At 42.0% G+C, this 21,580-nt stretch overlaps 1 protein-coding gene across 8 annotated transcripts in view; it reads left to right on the forward strand.

Moving 5' to 3' along the window:
• Positions 1 to 21,580, forward strand: part of LOC110524846 (midasin) — a 58,282-nt gene that overhangs the window by 22,086 nt on the left and 14,616 nt on the right. For 6 of the 8 annotated variants that reach the window (XM_036978872.1, XM_036978873.1, XM_036978877.1 and 3 more), the window contains 6 exons: positions 131 to 385; positions 3,391 to 3,645; positions 6,739 to 6,993; positions 10,987 to 11,241; positions 15,415 to 15,669; positions 19,078 to 19,332. In XM_036978872.1, the coding sequence (XP_036834767.1) occupies positions 131 to 385; positions 3,391 to 3,645; positions 6,739 to 6,993; positions 10,987 to 11,241; positions 15,415 to 15,669; positions 19,078 to 19,332 (1,530 nt within the window). The remainder of the gene's footprint in view (positions 1 to 130; positions 386 to 3,390; positions 3,646 to 6,738; positions 6,994 to 10,986; positions 11,242 to 15,414; positions 15,670 to 19,077; positions 19,333 to 21,580) is intronic. The other 2 variants (XM_036978874.1, XM_036978878.1) reach the window with 1 other exon arrangement.

Consider the following 21,580-nt stretch of genomic DNA (forward strand, 5'->3'; position numbering starts at 1 on the left):
CCTAGTCAGTTGTACAACTGAAGTGTATCTTCCACATTTAACCCAACCCCTCTGAATCAGAGAGGTGCAAGAGGTGTGTATACTTTCACCAGGCACTGCTTATTGTGTTCATCCTCTGTGTTTCCCGTAGCTCTAGTAAAAAATGAGACGGGGCCTTCTGCTGCAGTGATGGAACAGCCAGGCCGTGATCCAGAGGAGAACAACACCACTGCCCAAGTGGAGAGCAGTGAGAGAGGCTCTACAGAGGAAGATGCTCAGGTAGAGCAGACAACCGCAGATATAGATACTCCTGCAGAGCAGAGCAACCAGAACCAGGATTCCTCTTTACCCCCAAATACATCAAGTGGTCAGGGGAGCCATAACTTGGAGGATCTTGATATCGAAGGTGAGAAAAGTTGAATGTTTCTCCCCCAAACGATGGTACCATCTAATTCCCTGATTCTGTCTTATTGCAGGTCTTGACATTAACACTTGTCCTCTTTCCAGGCCAAGTTTAAAAAAAATGTTGGACCCAAAAAATATAGATTTCAGTTTTCCAAATGCATATGTAAAATAATATAATTGACACTTCACAATCTCAAGGAATTTCTACGATCAGCGAGGCCAACATTGGAATCCTATTTAAATACATTTAAAATAATATCCTACATGACAAAGTGATGTGATATGCATATTGGCTACGGCCTCATGTCCAAAACCAGTGATGCACAAAACATTAAGAACATCTTCCTAGTATTGATACACTGATTGAAGTGGATTTAACTAGTGACATCAATAAGGGATCAAAGCCTTCACCTGGTCAGTCTGTCATGAAAAGAGCAGGTGTTCCTAATGATTCGTCTGGTCAGTCTGTCATGAAAAGAGCAGGTGTTCCTAATGATTCACCTGGTCAGTCTGTCATGAAAAGAGCAGGTGTTCCTAATGATTCACCTGGTCAGTCTGTCATGAAAAGAGCAGGTGTTCCTAATGATTCACCTGGTCAGTCTGTCATGAAAAGAGCAGGTGTTCCTAATGATTCACCTGGTCAGTCTGTCATGGACAGAGAAGGTGTTCCTAATGATTCACCTGGTCAGTCTGTCATGAAAAGAGCAGGTGTTCTTAATGATTCACCTGGTCAGTCTGTCATGAAAAGAGCAGGTGTTCCTAATGATTCACCTGGTCAGTCTGTCATGAAAAGAGCAGGTGTTCTTAATGATTCACCTGGTCAGTCTGTCATGAAAAGAGCAGGTGTTCCTAATGATTCACCTGGTCAGTCTGTCATGAAAAGAGCAGGTGTTCCTAATGATTCACCTGGTCAGTCTGTCATGAAAAGAGCAGGTGTTCTTAATGATTCACCTGGTCAGTCTGTCATGAAAAGAGCAGGTGTTCCTAATGATTCACCTGGTCAGTCTGTCATGAAAAGAGCAGGTGTTCCTAATGATTCACCTGGTCAGTCTGTCATGAAAAGAGCAGGTGTTCTTAATGATTCACCTGGTCAGTCTGTCATGAAAAGAGCAGGTGTTCTTAATGATTCACCTGGTCAGTCTGTCATGAAAAGAGCAGGTGTTCTTAATGATTCACCTGGTCAGTCTGTCATGAAAAGAGCAGGTGTTCTTAATGATTCACCTGGTCAGTCTGTCATGAAAAGAGCAGGTGTTCCTAATGATTCACCTGGTCAGTCTGTCATGAAAAGAGCAGGTGTTCCTAATGATTCACCTGGTCAGTCTGTCATGAAAAGAGCAGGTGTTCTTAATGATTCACCTGGTCAGTCTGTCATGAAAAGAGCAGGTGTTCTTAATGATTCACCTGGTCAGTCTGTCATGAAAAGAGCAGGTGTTCTTAATGATTCACCTGGTCAGTCTGTCATGAAAAGAGCAGGTGTTCCTAATGATTCACCTGGTCAGTCTGTCATGAAAAGAGCAGGTGTTCCTAATGATTCACCTGGTCAGTCTGTCATGAAAAGAGCAGGTGTTCCTAATGATTCACCTGGTCAGTCCTTCATGAAAAGAGCAGGTGTTCCTAATGATTCACCTGGTCAGTCTGTCATGAAAAGAGCAGGTGTTCCTAATGATTCACCTGGTCAGTCTGTCATGAAAAGCGCAGGTGTTCCTAATGATTCACCTGGTCAGTCTGTCATGGACAGAGCAGGTGTTCCTAATGATTCACCTGGTCAGTCTGTCATGAAAAGAGCAGGTGTTCTTAATGATTCACCTGGTCAGTCTGTCATGAAAAGAGCAGGTGTTCCTAATGATTCACCTGGTCAGTCTGTCATGAAAAGAGCAGGTGTTCTTAATGATTCACCTGGTCAGTCTGTCATGAAAAGAGCAGGTGTTCCTAATGATTCACCTGGTCAGTCTGTCATGAAAAGAGCAGGTGTTCTTAATGATTCACCTGGTCAGTCTGTCATGAAAAGAGCAGGTGTTCTTAATGTTTTTGTTACACTGTGTATATCCATAGTTTTTGTCCAATTTGCTCCAGCTCAGTTCATTTGGTTAGGAATCATTGATGGACAGCAATATTGAAACTCTCTGATTATCAAGCAATTTTAAGTCAGGACTGAGACCGGAACACTCAAAACCTACTGGAAAGCCATTCTGGTGTGTCCTTGGCAATATATTTAGTTTAATTCTAAACCTGGGATAGTTTTAGTTTTCAGAAGACTGAGGTGGGTTTTTCTCTTAACGTTTTACCTGAGCTTTGTTCCTTTCATATTTCTTCTGATCCTGACAAACACCCTAGTTTCTGCTGGTGACAAGCATACCCATAACTGCTGCCATCACAATACTCGAACATGCAGAGGGTTTTACTCTGTTGTATTGGATTTGACCCAATCTAGTTTGTAATTTAGGCCAACAAGTAAATGTCTTTTCAGTGTTGTCTTGCAGTATTACTTTACGTCTTTGTTGCAAACAGAATGGATGATTTGGAGTGGATTTTGTTTCACTTTGTGAATGTGGAGTAGATCTGTAGGGTAAAACAATCAAATGTAATCCCTTTTTAGATGTAATGTTTTGTACACTGTATGTTGCCCTAAGAGTTGTGTGAGGTTGGTAGAATCTTATTCAAAATGATTTACTTCTGTAATGGCTGCCAACGATGCCTCCGCCAAGTATAAACTCTGGGGTATAAAGACAGACACAATCAAGACAGCTCCATCTAAAATCTGTCATTTTTTTACCTTTGAAAATGTGGAGTAGGTTGTGTAGATCGGTAGGAAAAACATCTAATTTCATCTATTTTTGTTATTTAAATTAATGGCAGTAAAATGGGAAAGGGGGATACCTAGTCAGTTGTACAACTGAAGTTTATCTTCCACATTTAACCCAACCCCTCTGAATCAGAGAGGTGCAAGAGGTGTGTATACTTTCACCAGGCACTGCTTATTGTGTCCGTCCTCTGTGTTTCCCGTAGCTCTAGTAAAAAAGGAGACGGGGCCTTCTGCTGCAGTAATGGAACAGCCAGGTCGTGATCCAGAGGAGAACAACACCACTGCCCAAGTGGAGAGCAGTGAGAGAGGCTCTACAGAGGAAGATGCTCAGGTAGAGCAGACAACCGCAGATATAGATACTCCTGCAGAGCAGAGCAACCAGAACCAGGATTCCTCTTTACCCCCAAATACATCAAGTGGTCAGGGGAGCCATAACTTGGAGGATCTTGATACCGAAGGTGAGAAAAGTGGAATGTTTCTCCCCCAAACAATGGTACCATCTAATTCCCTGATTCTGTCTTATTGCAGGTCTTGACATTAATACTTGTCCTCTTTCCAGGCCAAGTTTTTAAAAATGTTGGACCCAAAAAATATAGATTTCAGTTTTCCAAATGCATATGTAAAAAAAGAAAATGACACTTCACAATCTCAAGGAATTTCTACGATCAGCGAGGCCAACATTGGAATCCTATTTAAATACTTTTAAAATAATATCCTACATGACAAAGTGATGTGATATGCATATTGGCTATGGCCTCATGTCCAAAACCAGTGATGCACAAAACATTAAGAACATCTTCCTAGTATTGATACACTGATTGAAGTGGATTTAACTAGTGACATCAATAAGGGATCAAAGCCTTCACCTGGTCAGTCTGTCATGAAAAGAGCAGGTGTTCCTAATGATTCACCTGGTCAGTCTGTCATGAAAAGAGCAGGTGTTCTTAATGATTCACCTGGTCAGTCTGTCATGAAAAGAGCAGGTGTTCTTAATGATTCACCTGGTCAGTCTGTCATGAAAAGAGCAGGTGTTCTTAATGATTCACCTGGTCAGTCTGTCATGAAAAGAGCAGGTGTTCTTAATGATTCACCTGGTCAGTCTGTCATGAAAAGAGCAGGTGTTCCTAATGATTCGTCTGGTCAGTCTGTCATGAAAAGAGCAGGTGTTCCTAATGATTCACCTGGTCAGTCTGTCATGAAAAGAGCAGGTGTTCCTAATGATTCACCTGGTCAGTCTGTCATGAAAAGAGCAGGTGTTCTTAATGATTCACCTGGTCAGTCTGTCATGAAAAGAGCAGGTGTTCTTAATGATTCACCTGGTCAGTCTGTCATGAAAAGAGCAGGTGTTCTTAATGATTCACCTGGTCAGTCTGTCATGAAAAGAGCAGGTGTTCCTAATGATTCACCTGGTCAGTCTGTCATGAAAAGAGCAGGTGTTCCTAATGATTCACCTGGTCAGTCTGTCATGGACAGAGCAGGTGTTCCTAATGATTCACCTGGTCAGTCTGTCATGAAAAGAGCAGGTGTTCTTAATGATTCACCTGGTCAGTCTGTCATGAAAAGAGCAGGTGTTCCTAATGATTCACCTGGTCAGTCTGTCATGAAAAGAGCAGGTGTTCTTAATGATTCACCTGGTCAGTCTGTCATGAAAAGAGCAGGTGTTCCTAATGATTCACCTGGTCAGTCTGTCATGAAAAGAGCAGGTGTTCCTAATGATTCACCTGGTCAGTCTGTCATGAAAAGAGCAGGTGTTCTTAATGATTCACCTGGTCAGTCTGTCATGAAAAGAGCAGGTGTTCCTAATGATTCACCTGGTCAGTCTGTCATGAAAAGAGCAGGTGTTCCTAATGATTCACCTGGTCAGTCTGTCATGAAAAGAGCAGGTGTTCTTAATGATTCACCTGGTCAGTCTGTCATGAAAAGAGCAGGTGTTCTTAATGATTCACCTGGTCAGTCTGTCATGAAAAGAGCAGGTGTTCTTAATGATTCACCTGGTCAGTCTGTCATGAAAAGAGCAGGTGTTCCTAATGATTCACCTGGTCAGTCTGTCATGAAAAGAGCAGGTGTTCCTAATGATTCACCTGGTCAGTCTGTCATGAAAAGAGCAGGTGTTCCTAATGATTCACCTGGTCAGTCCTTCATGAAAAGAGCAGGTGTTCCTAATGATTCACCTGGTCAGTCTGTCATGAAAAGAGCAGGTGTTCCTAATGATTCACCTGGTCAGTCTGTCATGAAAAGCGCAGGTGTTCCTAATGATTCACCTGGTCAGTCTGTCATGGACAGAGCAGGTGTTCCTAATGATTCACCTGGTCAGTCTGTCATGAAAAGAGCAGGTGTTCTTAATGATTCACCTGGTCAGTCTGTCATGAAAAGAGCAGGTGTTCCTAATGATTCACCTGGTCAGTCTGTCATGAAAAGAGCAGGTGTTCTTAATGATTCACCTGGTCAGTCTGTCATGAAAAGAGCAGGTGTTCCTAATGATTCACCTGGTCAGTCTGTCATGAAAAGAGCAGGTGTTCTTAATGATTCACCTGGTCAGTCTGTCATGAAAAGAGCAGGTGTTCTTAATGTTTTTGTTACACTGTGTATATCCATAGTTTTTGTCCAATTTGCTCCAGCTCAGTTCATTTGGTTAGGAATCATTGATGGACAGCAATATTGAAACTCTCTGATTATCAAGCAATTTTAAGTCAGGACTGAGACCGGAACACTCAAAACCTACTGGAAAGCCATTCTGGTGTGTCCTTGGCAATATATTTAGTTTAATTCTAAACCTGGGATAGTTTTAGTTTTCAGAAGACTGAGGTGGGTTTTTCTCTTAACGTTTTACCTGAGCTTTGTTCCTTTCATATTTCTTCTGATCCTGACAAACACCCTAGTTTCTGCTGGTGACAAGCATACCCATAACTGCTGCCATCACAATACTCGAACATGCAGAGGGTTTTACTCTGTTGTATTGGATTTGACCCAATCTAGTTTGTAATTTAGGCCAACAAGTAAATGTCTTTTCAGTGTTGTCTTGCAGTATTACTTTACGTCTTTGTTGCAAACAGAATGGATGATTTGGAGTGGATTTTGTTTCACTTTGTGAATGTGGAGTAGATCTGTAGGGTAAAACAATCAAATGTAATCCCTTTTTAGATGTAATGTTTTGTACACTGTATGTTGCCCTAAGAGTTGTGTGAGGTTGGTAGAATCTTATTCAAAATGATTTACTTCTGTAATGGCTGCCAACGATGCCTCCGCCAAGTATAAACTCTGGGGTATAAAGACAGACACAATCAAGACAGCTCCATCTAAAATCTGTCATTTTTTTACCTTTGAAAATGTGGAGTAGGTTGTGTAGATCGGTAGGAAAAACATCTAATTTCATCTATTTTTGTTATTTAAATTAATGGCAGTAAAATGGGAAAGGGGGATACCTAGTCAGTTGTACAACTGAAGTTTATCTTCCACATTTAACCCAACCCCTCTGAATCAGAGAGGTGCAAGAGGTGTGTATACTTTCACCAGGCACTGCTTATTGTGTCCGTCCTCTGTGTTTCCCGTAGCTCTAGTAAAAAAGGAGACGGGGCCTTCTGCTGCAGTAATGGAACAGCCAGGTCGTGATCCAGAGGAGAACAACACCACTGCCCAAGTGGAGAGCAGTGAGAGAGGCTCTACAGAGGAAGATGCTCAGGTAGAGCAGACAACCGCAGATATAGATACTCCTGCAGAGCAGAGCAACCAGAACCAGGATTCCTCTTTACCCCCAAATACATCAAGTGGTCAGGGGAGCCATAACTTGGAGGATCTTGATACCGAAGGTGAGAAAAGTGGAATGTTTCTCCCCCAAACAATGGTACCATCTAATTCCCTGATTCTGTCTTATTGCAGGTCTTGACATTAATACTTGTCCTCTTTCCAGGCCAAGTTTTTAAAAATGTTGGACCCAAAAAATATAGATTTCAGTTTTCCAAATGCATATGTAAAAAAAGAAAATGACACTTCACAATCTCAAGGAATTTCTACGATCAGCGAGGCCAACATTGGAATCCTATTTAAATACTTTTAAAATAATATCCTACATGACAAAGTGATGTGATATGCATATTGGCTATGGCCTCATGTCCAAAACCAGTGATGCACAAAACATTAAGAACATCTTCCTAGTATTGATACACTGATTGAAGTGGATTTAACTAGTGACATCAATAAGGGATCAAAGCCTTCACCTGGTCAGTCTGTCATGAAAAGAGCAGGTGTTCCTAATGATTCACCTGGTCAGTCTGTCATGAAAAGAGCAGGTGTTCTTAATGATTCACCTGGTCAGTCTGTCATGAAAAGAGCAGGTGTTCTTAATGATTCACCTGGTCAGTCTGTCATGAAAAGAGCAGGTGTTCTTAATGATTCACCTGGTCAGTCTGTCATGAAAAGAGCAGGTGTTCTTAATGATTCACCTGGTCAGTCTGTCATGAAAAGAGCAGGTGTTCCTAATGATTCGTCTGGTCAGTCTGTCATGAAAAGAGCAGGTGTTCCTAATGATTCACCTGGTCAGTCTGTCATGAAAAGAGCAGGTGTTCCTAATGATTCACCTGGTCAGTCTGTCATGAAAAGAGCAGGTGTTCTTAATGATTCACCTGGTCAGTCTGTCATGAAAAGAGCAGGTGTTCTTAATGATTCACCTGGTCAGTCTGTCATGAAAAGAGCAGGTGTTCTTAATGATTCACCTGGTCAGTCTGTCATGAAAAGAGCAGGTGTTCCTAATGATTCACCTGGTCAGTCTGTCATGAAAAGAGCAGGTGTTCCTAATGATTCACCTGGTCAGTCTGTCATGGACAGAGCAGGTGTTCCTAATGATTCACCTGGTCAGTCTGTCATGAAAAGAGCAGGTGTTCTTAATGATTCACCTGGTCAGTCTGTCATGAAAAGAGCAGGTGTTCCTAATGATTCACCTGGTCAGTCTGTCATGAAAAGAGCAGGTGTTCTTAATGATTCACCTGGTCAGTCTGTCATGAAAAGAGCAGGTGTTCCTAATGATTCACCTGGTCAGTCTGTCATGAAAAGAGCAGGTGTTCCTAATGATTCACCTGGTCAGTCTGTCATGAAAAGAGCAGGTGTTCTTAATGATTCACCTGGTCAGTCTGTCATGAAAAGAGCAGGTGTTCCTAATGATTCACCTGGTCAGTCTGTCATGAAAAGAGCAGGTGTTCCTAATGATTCACCTGGTCAGTCTGTCATGAAAAGAGCAGGTGTTCTTAATGATTCACCTGGTCAGTCTGTCATGAAAAGAGCAGGTGTTCTTAATGATTCACCTGGTCAGTCTGTCATGAAAAGAGCAGGTGTTCTTAATGATTCACCTGGTCAGTCTGTCATGAAAAGAGCAGGTGTTCCTAATGATTCACCTGGTCAGTCTGTCATGAAAAGAGCAGGTGTTCCTAATGATTCACCTGGTCAGTCTGTCATGAAAAGAGCAGGTGTTCCTAATGATTCACCTGGTCAGTCCTTCATGAAAAGAGCAGGTGTTCCTAATGATTCACCTGGTCAGTCTGTCATGAAAAGAGCAGGTGTTCCTAATGATTCACCTGGTCAGTCTGTCATGAAAAGCGCAGGTGTTCCTAATGATTCACCTGGTCAGTCTGTCATGGACAGAGCAGGTGTTCCTAATGATTCACCTGGTCAGTCTGTCATGAAAAGAGCAGGTGTTCTTAATGATTCACCTGGTCAGTCTGTCATGAAAAGAGCAGGTGTTCCTAATGATTCACCTGGTCAGTCTGTCATGAAAAGAGCAGGTGTTCCTAATGATTCACCTGGTCAGTCTGTCATGAAAAGAGCAGGTGTTCTTAATGATTCACCTGGTCAGTCTGTCATGAAAAGAGCAGGTGTTCTTAATGATTCACCTGGTCAGTCTGTCATGAAAAGAGCAGGTGTTCTTAATGATTCACCTGGTCAGTCTGTCATGAAAAGAGCAGGTGTTCTTAATGATTCACCTGGTCAGTCTGTCATGAAAAGAGCAGGTGTTCCTAATGATTCACCTGGTCAGTCTGTCATGAAAAGAGCAGGTGTTCCTAATGATTCACCTGGTCAGTCTGTCATGAAAAGAGCAGGTGTTCCTAATGATTCACCTGGTCAGTCTGTCATGAAAAGAGCAGGTGTTCTTAATGATTCACCTGGTCAGTCTGTCATGAAAAGAGCAGGTGTTCTTAATGATTCACCTGGTCAGTCTGTCATGAAAAGAGCAGGTGTTCTTAATGATTCACCTGGTCAGTCTGTCATGAAAAGAGCAGGTGTTCCTAATGATTCACCTGGTCAGTCTGTCATGAAAAGAGCAGGTGTTCCTAATGATTCACCTGGTCAGTCTGTCATGAAAAGAGCAGGTGTTCCTAATGATTCACCTGGTCAGTCCTTCATGAAAAGAGCAGGTGTTCCTAATGATTCACCTGGTCAGTCTGTCATGAAAAGAGCAGGTGTTCCTAATGATTCACCTGGTCAGTCTGTCATGAAAAGCGCAGGTGTTCCTAATGATTCACCTGGTCAGTCTGTCATGGACAGAGCAGGTGTTCCTAATGATTCACCTGGTCAGTCTGTCATGAAAAGAGCAGGTGTTCTTAATGATTCACCTGGTCAGTCTGTCATGAAAAGAGCAGGTGTTCCTAATGATTCACCTGGTCAGTCTGTCATGAAAAGAGCAGGTGTTCTTAATGATTCACCTGGTCAGTCTGTCATGAAAAGAGCAGGTGTTCCTAATGATTCACCTGGTCAGTCTGTCATGAAAAGAGCAGGTGTTCTTAATGATTCACCTGGTCAGTCTGTCATGAAAAGAGCAGGTGTTCTTAATGTTTTTGTTACACTGTGTATATCCATAGTTTTTGTCCAATTTGCTCCAGCTCAGTTCATTTGGTTAGGAATCATTGATGGACAGCAATATTGAAACTCTCTGATTATCAAGCAATTTTAAGTCAGGACTGAGACCGGAACACTCAAAACCTACTGGAAAGCCATTCTGGTGTGTCCTTGGCAATATATTTAGTTTAATTCTAAACCTGGGATAGTTTTAGTTTTCAGAAGACTGAGGTGGGTTTTTCTCTTAACGTTTTACCTGAGCTTTGTTCCTTTCATATTTCTTCTGATCCTGACAAACACCCTAGTTTCTGCTGGTGACAAGCATACCCATAACTGCTGCCATCACAATACTCGAACATGCAGAGGGTTTTACTCTGTTGTATTGGATTTGACCCAATCTAGTTTGTAATTTAGGCCAACAAGTAAATGTCTTTTCAGTGTTGTCTTGCAGTATTACTTTACGTCTTTGTTGCAAACAGAATGGATGATTTGGAGTGGATTTTGTTTCACTTTGTGAATGTGGAGTAGATCTGTAGGGTAAAACAATCAAATGTAATCCCTTTTTAGATGTAATGTTTTGTACACTGTATGTTGCCCTAAGAGTTGTGTGAGGTTGGTAGAATCTTATTCAAAATGATTTACTTCTGTAATGGCTGCCAACGATGCCTCCGCCAAGTATAAACTCTGGGGTATAAAGACAGACACAATCAAGACAGCTCCATCTAAAATCTGTCATTTTTTTACCTTTGAAAATGTGGAGTAGGTTGTGTAGATCGGTAGGAAAAACATCTAATTTCATCTATTTTTGTTATTTAAATTAATGGCAGTAAAATGGGAAAGGGGGATACCTAGTCAGTTGTACAACTGAAGTTTATCTTCCACATTTAACCCAACCCCTCTGAATCAGAGAGGTGCAAGAGGTGTGTATACTTTCACCAGGCACTGCTTATTGTGTCCGTCCTCTGTGTTTCCCGTAGCTCTAGTAAAAAAGGAGACGGGGCCTTCTGCTGCAGTAATGGAACAGCCAGGTCGTGATCCAGAGGAGAACAACACCACTGCCCAAGTGGAGAGCAGTGAGAGAGGCTCTACAGAGGAAGATGCTCAGGTAGAGCAGACAACCGCAGATATAGATACTCCTGCAGAGCAGAGCAACCAGAACCAGGATTCCTCTTTACCCCCAAATACATCAAGTGGTCAGGGGAGCCATAACTTGGAGGATCTTGATACCGAAGGTGAGAAAAGTGGAATGTTTCTCCCCCAAACAATGGTACCATCTAATTCCCTGATTCTGTCTTATTGCAGGTCTTGACATTAATACTTGTCCTCTTTCCAGGCCAAGTTTTTAAAAATGTTGGACCCAAAAAATATAGATTTCAGTTTTCCAAATGCATATGTAAAAAAAGAAAATGACACTTCACAATCTCAAGGAATTTCTACGATCAGCGAGGCCAACATTGGAATCCTATTTAAATACTTTTAAAATAATATCCTACATGACAAAGTGATGTGATATGCATATTGGCTATGGCCTCATGTCCAAAACCAGTGATGCACAAAACATTAAGAACATCTTCCTAGTATTGATACACTGATTGAAGTGGATTTAACTAGTGACATCAATAAGGGATCAAAGCCTTCACCTGGTCAGTCTGTCATGAAAAGAGCAGGTGTTCCTAATGATTCACCTGGTCAGTCTGTCATGAAAAGAGCAGGTGTTCTTAATGATTCACCTGGTCAGTCTGTCATGAAAAGAGCAGGTGTTCTTAATGATTCACCTGGTCAGTCTGTCATGAAAAGAGCAGGTGTTCTTAATGATTCACCTGGTCAGTCTGTCATGAAAAGAGCAGGTGTTCTTAATGATTCACCTGGTCAGTCTGTCATGAAAAGAGCAGGTGTTCCTATTGATTCGTCTGGTCAGTCTGTCATGAAAAGAGCAGGTGTTCCTAATGATTCACCTGGTCAGTCTGTCATGAAAAGAGCAGGTGTTCCTAATGATTCACCTGGTCAGTCTGTCATGAAAAGAGCAGGTGTTCTTAATGATTCACCTGGTCAGTCTGTCATGAAAAGAGCAGGTGTTCTTAATGATTCACCTGGTCAGTCTGTCATGAAAAGAGCAGGTGTTCTTAATGATTCACCTGGTCAGTCTGTCATGAAAAGAGCAGGTGTTCCTAATGATTCACCTGGTCAGTCTGTCATGAAAAGAGCAGGTGTTCCTAATGATTCACCTGGTCAGTCTGTCATGGACAGAGCAGGTGTTCCTAATGATTCACCTGGTCAGTCTGTCATGAAAAGAGCAGGTGTTCTTAATGATTCACCTGGTCAGTCTGTCATGAAAAGAGCAGGTGTTCCTAATGATTCACCTGGTCAGTCTGTCATGAAAAGAGCAGGTGTTCTTAATGATTCACCTGGTCAGTCTGTCATGAAAAGAGCAGGTGTTCCTAATGATTCACCTGGTCAGTCTGTCATGAAAAGAGCAGGTGTTCCTAATGATTCACCTGGTCAGTCTGTCATGAAAAGAGCAGGTGTTCTTAATGATTCACCTGGTCAGTCTGTCATGAAAAGAGCAGGTGTTCCTAATGATTCACCTGGTCAGTCTGTCATGAAAAGAGCAGGTGTTCCTAATGATTCACCTGGTCAGTCTGTCATGAAAAGAGCAGGTGTTCTTAATGATTCACCTGGTCAGTCTGTCATGAAAAGAGCAGGTGTTCTTAATGATTCACCTGGTCAGTCTGTCATGAAAAGAGCAGGTGTTCTTAATGATTCACCTGGTCAGTCTGTCATGAAAAGAGCAGGTGTTCCTAATGATTCACCTGGTCAGTCTGTCATGAAAAGAGCAGGTGTTCCTAATGATTCACCTGGTCAGTCTGTCATGAAAAGAGCAGGTGTTCCTAATGATTCACCTGGTCAGTCCTTCATGAAAAGAGCAGGTGTTCCTAATGATTCACCTGGTCAGTCTGTCATGAAAAGAGCAGGTGTTCTTAATGATTCACCTGGTCAGTCTGTCATGAAAAGAGCAGGTGTTCCTAATGATTCACCTGGTCAGTCTGTCATGAAAAGAGCAGGTGTTCCTAATGATTCACCTGGTCAGTCTGTCATGAAAAGAGCAGGTGTTCTTAATGATTCACCTGGTCAGTCTGTCATGAAAAGAGCAGGTGTTCTTAATGATTCACCTGGTCAGTCTGTCATGAAAAGAGCAGGTGTTCTTAATGATTCACCTGGTCAGTCTGTCATGAAAAGAGCAGGTGTTCTTAATGATTCACCTGGTCAGTCTGTCATGAAAAGAGCAGGTGTTCCTAATGATTCACCTGGTCAGTCTGTCATGAAAAGAGCAGGTGTTCCTAATGATTCACCTGGTCAGTCTGTCATGAAAAGAGCAGGTGTTCCTAATGATTCACCTGGTCAGTCTGTCATGAAAAGAGCAGGTGTTCTTAATGATTCACCTGGTCAGTCTGTCATGAAAAGAGCAGGTGTTCTTAATGATTCACCTGGTCAGTCTGTCATGAAAAGAGCAGGTGTTCTTAATGATTCACCTGGTCAGTCTGTCATGAAAAGAGCAGGTGTTCTTAATGATTCACCTGGTCAGTCTGTCATGAAAAGAGCAGGTGTTCCTAATGATTCACCTGGTCAGTCTGTCATGAAAAGAGCAGGTGTTCCTAATGATTCACCTGGTCAGTCTGTCATGAAAAGAGCAGGTGTTCCTAATGATTCACCTGGTCAGTCTGTCATGAAAAGAGCAGGTGTTCTTAATGATTCACCTGGTCAGTCTGTCATGAAAAGAGCAGGTGTTCTTAATGATTCACCTGGTCAGTCTGTCATGAAAAGAGCAGGTGTTCTTAATGATTCACCTGGTCAGTCTGTCATGAAAAGAGCAGGTGTTCCTAATGATTCACCTGGTCAGTCTGTCATGAAAAGAGCAGGTGTTCCTAATGATTCACCTGGTCAGTCTGTCATGAAAAGAGCAGGTGTTCCTAATGATTCACCTGGTCAGTCCTTCATGAAAAGAGCAGGTGTTCCTAATGATTCACCTGGTCAGTCTGTCATGAAAAGAGCAGGTGTTCCTAATGATTCACCTGGTCAGTCTGTCATGAAAAGCGCAGGTGTTCCTAATGATTCACCTGGTCAGTCTGTCATGGACAGAGCAGGTGTTCCTAATGATTCACCTGGTCAGTCTGTCATGAAAAGAGCAGGTGTTCTTAATGATTCACCTGGTCAGTCTGTCATGAAAAGAGCAGGTGTTCCTAATGATTCACCTGGTCAGTCTGTCATGAAAAGAGCAGGTGTTCTTAATGATTCACCTGGTCAGTCTGTCATGAAAAGAGCAGGTGTTCCTAATGATTCACCTGGTCAGTCTGTCATGAAAAGAGCAGGTGTTCTTAATGATTCACCTGGTCAGTCTGTCATGAAAAGAGCAGGTGTTCTTAATGTTTTTGTTACACTGTGTATATCCATAGTTTTTGTCCAATTTGCTCCAGCTCAGTTCATTTGGTTAGGAATCATTGATGGACAGCAATATTGAAACTCTCTGATTATCAAGCAATTTTAAGTCAGGACTGAGACCGGAACACTCAAAACCTACTGGAAAGCCATTCTGGTGTGTCCTTGGCAATATATTTAGTTTAATTCTAAACCTGGGATAGTTTTAGTTTTCAGAAGACTGAGGTGGGTTTTTCTCTTAACGTTTTACCTGAGCTTTGTTCCTTTCATATTTCTTCTGATCCTGACAAACACCCTAGTTTCTGCTGGTGACAAGCATACCCATAACTGCTGCCATCACAATACTCGAACATGCAGAGGGTTTTACTCTGTTGTATTGGATTTGACCCAATCTAGTTTGTAATTTAGGCCAACAAGTAAATGTCTTTTCAGTGTTGTCTTGCAGTATTACTTTACGTCTTTGTTGCAAACAGAATGGATGATTTGGAGTGGATTTTGTTTCACTTTGTGAATGTGGAGTAGATCTGTAGGGTAAAACAATCAAATGTAATCCCTTTTTAGATGTAATGTTTTGTACACTGTATGTTGCCCTAAGAGTTGTGTGAGGTTGGTAGAATCTTATTCAAAATGATTTACTTCTGTAATGGCTGCCAACGATGCCTCCGCCAAGTATAAACTCTGGGGTATAAAGACAGACACAATCAAGACAGCTCCATCTAAAATCTGTCATTTTTTTACCTTTGAAAATGTGGAGTAGGTTGTGTAGATCGGTAGGAAAAACATCTAATTTCATCTATTTTTGTTATTTAAATTAATGGCAGTAAAATGGGAAAGGGGGATACCTAGTCAGTTGTACAACTGAAGTTTATCTTCCACATTTAACCCAACCCCTCTGAATCAGAGAGGTGCAAGAGGTGTGTATACTTTCACCAGGCACTGCTTATTGTGTCCGTCCTCTGTGTTTCCCGTAGCTCTAGTAAAAAAGGAGACGGGGCCTTCTGCTGCAGTAATGGAACAGCCAGGTCGTGATCCAGAGGAGAACAACACCACTGCCCAAGTGGAGAGCAGTGAGAGAGGCTCTACAGAGGAAGATGCTCAGGTAGAGCAGACAACCGCAGATATAGATACTCCTGCAGAGCAGAGCAACCAGAACCAGGATTCCTCTTTACCCCCAAATACATCAAGTGGTCAGGGGAGCCATAACTTGGAGGATCTTGATACCGAAGGTGAGAAAAGTGGAATGTTTCTCCCCCAAACAATGGTACCATCTAATTCCCTGATTCTGTCTTATTGCAGGTCTTGACATTAATACTTGTCCTCTTTCCAGGCCAAGTTTTTAAAAATGTTGGACCCAAAAAATATAGATTTCAGTTTTCCAAATGCATATGTAAAAAAAGAAAATGACACTTCACAATCTCAAGGAATTTCTACGATCAGCGAGGCCAACATTGGAATCCTATTTAAATACTTTTAAAATAATATCCTACATGACAAAGTGATGTGATATGCATATTGGCTATGGCCTCATGTCCAAAACCAGTGATGCACAAAACATTAAGAACATCTTCCTAGTATTGATACACTGATTGAAGTGGATTTAACTAGTGACATCAATAAGGGATCAAAGCCTTCACCTGGTCAGTCTGTCATGAAAAGAGCAGGTGTTCTTAATGATTCACCTGGTCAGTCTGTCATGAAAAGAGCAGGTGTTCTTAATGATTCACCTGGTCAGTCTGTCATGAAAAGAGCAGGTGTTCTTAATGATTCACCTGGTCAGTCTGTCATGAAAAGAGCAGGTGTTCTTAATGATTCACCTGGTCAGTCTGTCATGAAAAGAGCAGGTGTTCCTAATGATTCGTCTGGTCAGTCTGTCATGAAAAGAGCAGGTGTTCCTAATGATTCACCTGGTCAGTCTGTCATGAAAAGAGCAGGTGTTCCTAATGATTCACCTGGTCAGTCTGTCATGAAAAGAGCAGGTGTTCTTAATGATTCACCTGGTCAGTCTGTCATGAAAAGAGCAGGTGTTCTTAATGATTCACCTGGTCAGTCTGTCATGAAAAGAGCAGGTGTTCTTAATGATTCACCTGGTCAGTCTGTCATGAAAAGAGCAGGTGTTCCTAATGATTCACCTGGTCAGTCTGTCATGAAAAGAGCAGGTGTTCCTAATGATTCACCTGGTCAGTCTGTCATGGACAGAGCAGGTGTTCCTAATGATTCACCTGGTCAGTCTGTCATGAAAAGAGCAGGTGTTCTTAATGATTCACCTGGTCAGTCTGTCATGAAAAGAGCAGGTGTTCCTAATGATTCACCTGGTCAGTCTGTCATGAAAAGAGCAGGTGTTCTTAATGATTCACCTGGTCAGTCTGTCATGAAAAGAGCAGGTGTTCCTAATGATTCACCTGGTCAGTCTGTCATGAAAAGAGCAGGTGTTCCTAATGATTCACCTGGTCAGTCTGTCATGAAAAGAGCAGGTGTTCTTAATGATTCACCTGGTCAGTCTGTCATGAAAAGAGCAGGTGTTCCTAATGATTCACCTGGTCAGTCTGTCATGAAAAGAGCAGGTGTTCCTAATGATTCACCTGGTCAGTCTGTCATGAAAAGAGCAGGTGTTCTTAATGATTCACCTGGTCAGTCTGTCATGAAAAGAGCAGGTGTTCTTAATGATTCACCTGGTCAGTCTGTCATGAAAAGAGCAGGTGTTCTTAATGATTCACCTGGTCAGTCTGTCATGAAAAGAGCAGGTGTTCTTAATGATTCACCTGGTCAGTCTGTCATGAAAAGAGCAGGTGTTCCTAATGATTCACCTGGTCAGTCTGTCATGAAAAGAGCAGGTGTTCCTAATGATTCACCTGGTCAGTCTGTCATGAAAAGAGCAGGTGTTCCTAATGATTCACCTGGTCAGTCTGTCATGAAAAGAGCAGGTGTTCTTAATGATTCACCTGGTCAGTCTGTCATGAAAAGAGCAGGTGTTCTTAATGATTCACCTGGTCAGTCTGTCATGAAAAGAGCAGGTGTTCTTAATGATTCACCTGGTCAGTCTGTCATGAAAAGAGCAGGTGTTCCTAATGATTCACCTGGTCAGTCTGTCATGAAAAGAGCAGGTGTTCCTAATGATTCACCTGGTCAGTCTGTCATGAAAAGAGCAGGTGTTCCTAATGATTCACCTGGTCAGTCCTTCATGAAAAGAGCAGGTGTTCCTAATGATTCACCTGGTCAGTCTGTCATGAAAAGAGCAGGTGTTCCTAATGATTCACCTGGTCAGTCTGTCATGAAAAGCGCAGGTGTTCCTAATGATTCACCTGGTCAGTCTGTCATGGACAGAGCAGGTGTTCCTAATGATTCACCTGGTCAGTCTGTCATGAAAAGAGCAGGTGTTCTTAATGATTCACCTGGTCAGTCTGTCATGAAAAGAGCAGGTGTTCCTAATGATTCACCTGGTCAGTCTGTCATGAAAAGAGCAGGTGTTCTTAATGATTCACCTGGTCAGTCTGTCATGAAAAGAGCAGGTGTTCCTAATGATTCACCTGGTCAGTCTGTCATGAAAAGAGCAGGTGTTCCTAATGATTCACCTGGTCAGTCTGTCATGAAAAGAGCAGGTGTTCTTAATGATTCACCTGGTCAGTCTGTCATGAAAAGAGCAGGTGTTCTTAATGTTTTTGTTACACTGTGTATATCCATAGTTTTTGTCCAATTTGCTCCAGCTCAGTTCATTTGGTTAGGAATCATTGATGGACAGCAATATTGAAACTCTCTGATTATCAAGCAATTTTAAGTCAGGACTGAGACCGGAACACTCAAAACCTACTGGAAAGCCATTCTGGTGTGTCCTTGGCAATATATTTAGTTTAATTCTAAACCTGGGATAGTTTTAGTTTTCAGAAGACTGAGGTGGGTTTTTCTCTTAACGTTTTACCTGAGCTTTGTTCCTTTCATATTTCTTCTGATCCTGACAAACACCCTAGTTTCTGCTGGTGACAAGCATACCCATAACTGCTGCCATCACAATACTCGAACATGCAGAGGGTTTTACTCTGTTGTATTGGATTTGACCCAATCTAGTTTGTAATTTAGGCCAACAAGTAAATGTCTTTTCAGTGTTGTCTTGCAGTATTACTTTACGTCTTTGTTGCAAACAGAATGGATGATTTGGAGTGGATTTTGTTTCACTTTGTGAATGTGGAGTAGATCTGTAGGGTAAAACAATCAAATGTAATCCCTTTTTAGATGTAATGTTTTGTACACTGTATGTTGCCCTAAGAGTTGTGTGAGGTTGGTAGAATCTTATTCAAAATGATTTACTTCTGTAATGGCTGCCAACGATGCCTCCGCCAAGTATAAACTCTGGGGTATAAAGACAGACACAATCAAGACAGCTCCATCTAAAATCTGTCATTTTTTTACCTTTGAAAATGTGGAGTAGGTTGTGTAGATCGGTAGGAAAAACATCTAATTTCATCTATTTTTGTTATTTAAATTAATGGCAGTAAAATGGGAAAGGGGGATACCTAGTCAGTTGTACAACTGAAGTTTATCTTCCACATTTAACCCAACCCCTCTGAATCAGAGAGGTGCAAGAGGTGTGTATACTTTCACCAGGCACTGCTTATTGTGTCCGTCCTCTGTGTTTCCCGTAGCTCTAGTAAAAAAGGAGACGGGGCCTTCTGCTGCAGTAATGGAACAGCCAGGTCGTGATCCAGAGGAGAACAACACCACTGCCCAAGTGGAGAGCAGTGAGAGAGGCTCTACAGAGGAAGATGCTCAGGTAGAGCAGACAACCGCAGATATAGATACTCCTGCAGAGCAGAGCAACCAGAACCAGGATTCCTCTTTACCCCCAAATACATCAAGTGGTCAGGGGAGCCATAACTTGGAGGATCTTGATACCGAAGGTGAGAAAAGTGGAATGTTTCTCCCCCAAACAATGGTACCATCTAATTCCCTGATTCTGTCTTATTGCAGGTCTTGACATTAATACTTGTCCTCTTTCCAGGCCAAGTTTTTAAAAATGTTGGACCCAAAAAATATAGATTTCAGTTTTCCAAATGCATATGTAAAAAAAGAAAATGACACTTCACAATCTCAAGGAATTTCTACGATCAGCGAGGCCAACATTGGAATCCTATTTAAATACTTTTAAAATAATATCCTACATGACAAAGTGATGTGATATGCATATTGGCTATGGCCTCATGTCCAAAACCAGTGATGCACAAAACATTAAGAACATCTTCCTAGTATTGATACACTGATTGAAGTGGATTTAACTAGTGACATCAATAAGGGATCAAAGCCTTCACCTGGTCAGTCTGTCATGAAAAGAGCAGGTGTTCCTAATGATTCACCTGGTCAGTCTGTCATGAAAAGAGCAGGTGTTCTTAATGATTCACCTGGTCAGTCTGTCATGAAAAGAGCAGGTGTTCTTAATGATTCACCTGGTCAGTCTGTCATGAAAAGAGCAGGTGTTCTTAATGATTCACCTGGTCAGTCTGTCATGAAAAGAGCAGGTGTTCTTAATGATTCACCTGGTCAGTCTGTCATGAAAAGAGCAGGTGTTCCTAATGATTCGTCTGGTCAGTCTGTCATGAAAAGAGCAGGTGTTCCTAATGATTCACCTGGTCAGTCTGTCATGAAAAGAGCAGGTGTTCCTAATGATTCACCTGGTCAGTCTGTCATGAAAAGAGCAGGTGTTCTTAATGATTCACCTGGTCAGTCTGTCATGAAAAGAGCAGGTGTTCTTAATGATTCACCTGGTCAGTCTGTCATGAAAAGAGCAGGTGTTCTTAATGATTCACCTGGTCAGTCTGTCATGAAAAGAGCAGGTGTTCCTAATGATTCACCTGGTCAGTCTGTCATGAAAAGAGCAGGTGTTCCTAATGATTCACCTGGTCAGTCTGTCATGGACAGAGCAGGTGTTCCTAATGATTCACCTGGTCAGTCTGTCATGAAAAGAGCAGGTGTTCTTAATGATTCACCTGGTCAGTCTGTCATGAAAAGAGCAGGTGTTCCTAATGATTCACCTGGTCAGTCTGTCATGAAAAGAGCAGGTGTTCTTAATGATTCACCTGGTCAGTCTGTCATGAAAAGAGCAGGTGTTCCTAATGATTCACCTGGTCAGTCTGTCATGAAAAGAGCAGGTGTTCCTAATGATTCACCTGGTCAGTCTGTCATGAAAAGAGCAGGTGTTCTTAATGATTCACCTGGTCAGTCTGTCATGAAAAGAGCAGGTGTTCCTAATGATTCACCTGGTCAGTCTGTCATGAAAAGAGCAGGTGTTCCTAATGATTCACCTGGTCAGTCTGTCATGAAAAGAGCAGGTGTTCTTAATGATTCACCTGGTCAGTCTGTCATGAAAAGAGCAGGTGTTCTTAATGATTCACCTGGTCAGTCTGTCATGAAAAGAGCAGGTGTTCTTAATGATTCACCTGGTCAGTCTGTCATGAAAAGAGCAGGTGTTCCTAATGATTCACCTGGTCAGTCTGTCATGAAAAGAGCAGGTGTTCCTAATGATTCACCTGGTCAGTCTGTCATGAAAAGAGCAGGTGTTCCTAATGATTCACCTGGTCAGTCCTTCATGAAAAGAGCAGGTGTTCCTAATGATTCACCTGGTCAGTCTGTCATGAAAAGAGCAGGTGTTCCTAATGATTCACCTGGTCAGTCTGTCATGAAAAGCGCAGGTGTTCCTAATGATTCACCTGGTCAGTCTGTCATGGACAGAGCAGGTGTTCCTAATGATTCACCTGGTCAGTCTGTCATGAAAAGAGCAGGTGTTCTTAATGATTCACCTGGTCAGTCTGTCATGAAAAGAGCAGGTGTTCTTAATGATTCACCTGGTCAGTCTGTCATGAAAAGAGCAGGTGTTCTTAATGATTCACCTGGTCAGTCTGTCATGAAAAGAGCAGGTGTTCCTAATGATTCACCTGGTCAGTCTGTCATGAAAAGAGCAGGTGTTCTTAATGATTCACCTGGTCAGTCTGTCATGAAAAGAGCAGGTGTTCTTAATGTTTTTGTTACACTGTGTATATCCATAGTTTTTGTCCAATTTGCTCCAGCTCAGTTCATTTGGTTAGGAATCATTGATGGACAGCAATATTGAAACTCTCTGATTATCAAGCAATTTTAAGTCAGGACTGAGACCGG

Source organism: Oncorhynchus mykiss, chromosome 5, assembly GCF_013265735.2.
Source record: "Oncorhynchus mykiss isolate Arlee chromosome 5, USDA_OmykA_1.1, whole genome shotgun sequence".
Classification (NCBI taxonomy): Eukaryota; Metazoa; Chordata; class Actinopteri; order Salmoniformes; family Salmonidae; genus Oncorhynchus; species Oncorhynchus mykiss.